Source organism: Salvelinus sp. IW2-2015, unplaced genomic scaffold, assembly GCF_002910315.2.
Source record: "Salvelinus sp. IW2-2015 unplaced genomic scaffold, ASM291031v2 Un_scaffold4454, whole genome shotgun sequence".
Classification (NCBI taxonomy): Eukaryota; Metazoa; Chordata; class Actinopteri; order Salmoniformes; family Salmonidae; genus Salvelinus; species Salvelinus sp. IW2-2015.
The window spans coordinates 33,993-40,497 of record NW_019945724.1 but is presented as its reverse complement, the minus strand read 5'-3'; the positions used below and the strand labels follow the sequence as shown (position 1 = coordinate 40,497).

The 6,505-nt window shown below is 44.7% G+C and overlaps 1 protein-coding gene across 1 annotated transcript in view; it reads right to left on the bottom strand.

Moving 5' to 3' along the window:
• Positions 1–4,237: 4,237 nt before the first annotated feature.
• Positions 4,238–6,505, bottom strand: part of depdc7a (DEP domain containing 7, paralog a) — a 27,139-nt gene continuing 24,871 nt past the window's right edge. Inside the window, exons 3-7 of the mRNA XM_070441640.1 lie at positions 6,249–6,500; positions 5,789–5,931; positions 5,502–5,627; positions 4,776–4,854; positions 4,238–4,629 (exon numbers count right to left, since the gene is read on the bottom strand). Coding sequence (XP_070297741.1) covers positions 4,415–4,629; positions 4,776–4,854; positions 5,502–5,627; positions 5,789–5,931; positions 6,249–6,500 — 815 coding nt within the window. The 3' untranslated portion in view covers positions 4,238–4,414. The remainder of the gene's footprint in view (positions 4,630–4,775; positions 4,855–5,501; positions 5,628–5,788; positions 5,932–6,248; positions 6,501–6,505) is intronic.

Below are 6,505 nucleotides of genomic sequence, written 5' to 3'. Positions count from 1 at the left end.
GAAACCGGATCCTGTCTAGACTCCGTTTATCTCTACGGTTGTGTTTCCTTAACTGGAGAAACAAAGACTGCATCAAAAGGCCCATTAAAATCTTACGAGGACACCGGGGCGGCGCAGTCAGTTATTCATTACTGATGCTTACCTGGTCTCCTGAAACGTATGTGGCTCACATGTTATATTACAGGGGATAGGAGACAAAAAACAGTACCTGTACATTACACTGGGTCCACAGTGTCAGGCTTGGTATCAGGGCTTTCCGTGTTTGTGTAGTGTCTACACTGCCATTAAAAAGGAGTTCACTTTGCTACTGGGGAATGATAGTTGCTGTGGTAACGTTCCTTTCTGTGTTAGAGGTAGTAGAAATCCCAGAAATCAGAATTGCAGGAATGAGAAATTGTTTCAAGCCATTTCCCCATGTTTTTCCTGCTTGTGTGTTAACGAGGGCCACAATCTCGCAAGCTTGGAGATGTGGTTTGGATTTGGGCTTTAGTTCCATATTTTGAGAATGGTTTGAAGTTAGAAGCAATGCACTGAGTATTCCTTCTGCCAAGGCCGACAGTTTTTACGTGACCTGGAACAAAGTCTTAATAGGCTCTAGACTCGCGCGATCGTGTTAAAACAAAAATTCAGACTCAAGGCCGACCCGCCAGATTGTGACTCTAGAGCATAGACATTCTTTTGTCTGTCACCCAAAATTCGCCGCAGAGCACACAAGTGTAGACATGACATTCTTTTTGGTCTGAATTGTCATAAATACACTGGAGAAGGGACGACCTAGTACATTTCGGCAAAGTGTGTTGCACAAAAGCGACTTCGCGTAAAGATTCATCCATTGAGGAAGATAGCTTTCGCAAAAATACTAGAAGATGAGCGTGTTTTCGCTATCTTTACTCGGAGGATAGTGTATGGCCAGTTATTGATGACGGAAAATGATGCCTTAAGCACCACTCTAGTGACAGAACTCGTTACGAGTGACTTGCGAGTGACTAGCTTTTTGTGTACAATGGGAGATAGCAGGAGTTTTTGATGCGCTCCGGTGCGCAAATCGACACGCGTTCCAAGGCATCCGTGCACAGTGTGCTTAGATTGCACTCTGGGCAGCCCGTGAAGTCTGTCAAGTGCGTTTTACTGCCACACCGTTCGCGCGTGCAGCAGTCTGCTGGTCCAATCTCTGGTGCGCATGTCAGCAGGCACAGTGGAGCTCCTTGGACATTTGGGTAACGCAGAGTCTCTTCGCATTATATTTTGACCACTGGCTACAGGTTCTCGCAGTCTGTGACAGGTTCGTCCCTATACTTGTTAAGTCATTTTTAACAATGGACCTCAGTGGGTATTCAGGATATGTGCAACTTGCACTGAGGAAAGCGAAAGTTTCAAACAGGTCCCCCTAAGAAGTCATTTTTGTACCGCTCTGGCCCAATTACCATGTGGTGGAAGGGACACCATATATTGGATAAGAAGTAGTTTAATAAATTGTGGTTAAATTGTGTAGGTCCTACTTGACCGAGCAAACAGAAGTGCGTAACATGATACCTCTACTAACTAACTAATGAGTACGATAGCTGCTATGTGAATGTGCTAGGCGAGCAATAAGTGTGCTGTAGCGCAACTGACTCACGGGTATTAACTGGAGCGTTGGGTTTTCATTACAAACTATGTTTGCAGATTGTGGTGGCGTGATTACGTTCGCCAGTTTGTGTGTTAGCTTGTATTTGAGTGTGTGTTTCAGGACATTGCTTCCTGAGTTCCCCCAACCAGCTGACATTGGTCGACCCCAGGCTAAATGATGATTTGGAGCTGAACCCCGCCCCTCGTCAAGATACAGCTGTTTCTAATCACCATTGCCACCTGAAGCTATAAAAGCCAGTGTTCTGTTCAGGAGAGAGAGAGATGATAGGCAGGCTGAGATCCTTGCTGGAGAATTATGATTGTGATATAGTGTTGGTTGTGTATCAGAAAGTGTTGTATGTCTGTGTTAGTTGTTGTCTGGTAGCAGCTTTGCTATGTCCTGTGTTTCTGATGTTGTGTGTGAATTGTAATAATTATTCTGTTTTCATTTGTTCCCAGGGAAGGAGAAGGCACTTTGGGAGTGCTTAGGCAAGAGGCCCGCGGGCATACATATACCCGTAGTATATTTACTGTCTAGGCACACTAGGTAAACCTGGGCAGACCACCCCCTGTATTTTGGTTAGGGCAGCCAGGTGGTGCTAAGTTAGTAAAGTAAGTGGATAGGTCAGGTTAGATAGAGAGAGGGGAAGCTTTGATATTTACTTTCTTGGCTTTGGTTCCGTCCAGCCCCTTTTCCCCATATTACCGTGTAAGGAAATAAATCCTGTAAACGGTAAAATTCTGCTTTTGTTGTGTCATCCTTACTCGCACCTACCGCCCATACCTTTTTCGCTTCACGGAGAGTTGAGTTGCAGCAGGGTGTTGCGTTCCTCTTCACAGAGGCGTGCGTAACAACGGACAAGACCATCCATTGAGAAACGCTGTCTGTGGGTTTGAGAGGTTTTTGTCAGATTCCTCACTTCACTAGATACAGTGATGGACACCAACATTATATTCCTTTCCTCAAAATCTGGTGAATGTCCAATTTATAAAATTAATATTCCACAGCAGGTAACACAAGCATTGGTAACTTATTTTACTTAAATGAATACTGTGTGGACTGGGACTATCTTGTCAGATTCCTAATTTCACAGAACACTGATGACATGTTGCAGTTTTCCTAGAACTCTGGGTAATGGACCAGTTCAGCCAGTAATATGTCTACGTGTGTAAATACAGTTATTGGTTGCCTAAATGAACTTAGTGCAATGCGGTTAAGGACCCTGAAACTGTGACAAGCACTTTCCTGATCTAGTAGGCTAAACTAGGCCATTAGTCACATCAGTATCAGAGAACTGATTAACCAATTAGGCGTCCCTATACTGATTGACAGTCTTTCTCCTGAAGCCAAGTTGTTGCTGCCTGTGACAAACAATATGTTGACGTAGCATTTGGGGAATGCAGGCTAAGAAGTCTGTTTCTCTGGGACAAGATGTTGACGTAGCGTTGGGGAATGCAGGCTAAGAAGTCTGTCTTCTCTGGGACAAGATGTTGACGTAGCGTTGGGGAATGCAGGCTAAGAAGTCTGTCTTCTCTGGGACAAGATGTTGACTGTAGCGTTGGGGAATGCAGGCTAAGAAGTCTGTCTTCTCTGGGACAAGATGTTGACGTAGCGTTGGGGAATGCAGGCTAAGAAGTCTGTCTTCTCTGGGACAAGATGTTGACGTAGCGTTGGGGAATGCAGGCTAAGAAGTCTGTTCTTCTCTGGGACAAGATGTTGACGTAGCGTTGGGGAATGCAGGCTAAGAAGTCTGTCTTCTTCTGGGACAATACGGGATATGGAAACCCAGAGAATGAATGAGTAGCTTATGTTAGCTATGTAACTGTCAGCTGTTGAGTAACAATAGTCTCTCTATTGCTGAGGCAGCTACTCTGTTGGTTGAGCTACAGAGATCAGAAAGACCTCGAGGGATGGTATGAATATGGATATGAATTTCAATGAATGTTTACAACAGTGGGAAAAGAAYTAGGACTCAAACTTGGGGATTTCAAATTTCCTCCGGCCTGATCTCAATCTCTGGACATTGTTATACTTTGAATGATATTGTGTGAGCAAACCACATGACAGAGTGGACTAGACCGGACGGCCTCACGTCAGCCTGTTCTGAAATGCTTCATCTTTATTTCCCACACCATCTCCGCATTGTGGAACCACAGAGAAAGAATACATTCATTGAAACAGGATACGCAGAACTTCTCCTGACCTTCTCCTCCCAAAGTGGCAGCAGACTCAGGGTTTTGTTGAGGAATACAACACTAGAAGCCATGTGCATCTGTCACACAATTAGACTTCTCAATAACACTTTCTGTTCAGCCTGTTGCCAGAGGAACCGTATAAATGTKAAATAATATCTATTATATTTTGACAGACACTTGTAGTCTCTAAACGGTGTATTTAAATGATATTTCTGGGAAGTTGTCTAGGACTGTAATTGTCTGAACATATTTCTGTATACATTGTTGAATGTCCCAGTTGCACTGGAAGACAGGACAAATGGGTTCCTTTCCTTCTGAGACAATCTTTACTTCATAAGGCTGACATCCAATTTGAGCATGAAATTCTATTATCAAAATGTCATCAGAGATGACTGGCCCTGTAGCAGCCAAAAGAAGAGAATTCCACATMAACTTATAAAACAATTCTCACATTTTATTCAAGCTTTCACATTCAACTCTTCACATGAGTGAAGTAAATAAAATCTATTTGTACACTGCATTTCTACAACATTTACATCACCTTTGTCTGTCTGTCTTTTATTTTTACAAATAATACATTAGTTATTCACTTAAATATCACCCTAGTTAGCTACAGATCATCACTTGACAATCTGCTTCCAAAGTACTGGACAAAGATCTCAGGATGCCCCTTGTAGAACTGTCCTAGCAAGCGTCTCTTCTCTTTGTTGGACAGTTTGGGGTTCTCGTGGATTGTCTTCAGTAGAGCCCATAGTTCCTCTTTGGTAGTCTTCTGTTTGCTCTCCACGTACGCTTTTCCATTGACTCGCCTGCAGTATGTAGAGACTGAGTGAAGAGAAAGATAGAGAGGGAGAGGGCATTACGTCTTCATTCACCACACAAAACACAGAAGGTAGGTAAAGCTTTGTCAGATATTAGTACAGCTAGACAGACAGACAATCAAACYAAACAGACACCAAAAGCTCCCATACCTGTTACGACTTGTGGGTCTTTCCCCTTCACAATGTTGGTCAGTCTATCGCTCACAAGTTTGTGCAACGACACTGGAATCTGAAAGGAGAGGATCATATAAGTTAAACCATGTGATCATCGCTGCTTTCATCTGTTTAATCTCACACAACTCTGTGTTTACAAACTGTACTCACTGTTTGAGCTCGTCTCCAATATTAAAGCTATCAGAGATGTGGTAGCCTGGCTGGGCATTACACACTTTACACACTTTACACACWTTACACACWTTACACACWTTACACACWTTACACACTTTACACACWTTACACACCAAAAAAGGGTTCCAAAAGGGTTCTTCGGCTGTCCCCATAGGAGAACCCTTTTTGGTTCCYGGTAGAACCATTTCTGGTTCCAGGTAGAACCCTCTGTGGAAAGGGTTCTCCTATGGGGACAGCCGAAGAACCCTTTTAGGTTCTAGATAGCACCTTTTTTCTAAGAGTGTTCAGATCAGTGTCTTTCATGAAGTCCTATTCAAAGTTCTTCCCACTGTTTGAGTAGTAAACAGTCTATTAACAGACTGTTTGAGTAGTAAACACGCACACACGCGCACACACACCCACGCCTACCTGTTCACCTATTCACACACACACACGCCTACCTGTTCACCTATTCACACACACACACCCACGCTACCTGTTCACCTATTCACACACACACAGTCTGATAAAAGGTGAGTACACACACACCTTGAAGACGTCACAGTGGTTTTCCACCATAAACAGCACCAGTAGGTCAACCTTCCCCTTGGCCAGTCTCATGCTGTAGACGATGGCACTAGAGAAAGATCTCTTCACCGCCATCCTGTTCTCTACCTGGAAAACAACACAACGTTCACATCTACGTACATACAGAATATAGAGAGTGGCTGCTAGATATGATCCTTGACCTCTTGGAGTAGTTTGGAACACACAAACACACAGTCAGGGAGAGCTGTAGCAGTATACGCACACACACACACACACACACCCCTCACCTCTTTGTGCAGTTTGACCTCCTGTGGTTTGGCAGCGACAGCCATGAATCGCAGAAGTCTGCGTAGTTCCTCTTTACTGCGAGAGTCCTGTAGTTTCAMACACAGCTGTAGGGCCTCCAGAGCCTGCTCCCTCTTCCCATTCACTATGGACACACAGAGAGGACAGGATAGGTGTTAGTGTCCCTGGCAGGCTGGGAGGAATCACAGGTGTGTGAATTCATGAGAGAGGATCTTAGCCAAACTAGTTGATAACCCCAGGTGTGGCTTCAGGGTCCTRGTGAGAGTCAGRAGAGAAATCTGAACCCCCTTCTTTCTGTCCCCACTCATGACGTTTGGGCTTTCACCTACTGGTTTAATCAYCTGAATGAATCCCTTGCACAATACTTGTTATTAAAAAGTCTAAACCCATTTAGACAGGGGAAATGCCCTAGAGCACATAGACCATGTATATGGCTCTTACCCAGTAGTTCAGAGATGCTGGAGTGGATGTCGAAGACGTGGTTGCTGAGTAGTGGAGGGTGCTGTGTCTCTCCGTAGTGCTGGACCAGGATCCCATACACCAGTCTCTTACACTGGCCCTGGTCCTCACCGCAGCGGGGCAGACCCCTGCTCACCTCAACCACCAAGTCATCTGGCAGGAACTCCAGACAGTCCACCGCCGCCGACAACCACTCATCAGCCCTGAGAGAGGGAGGGAGGAGATGAGATGAGAGGGAG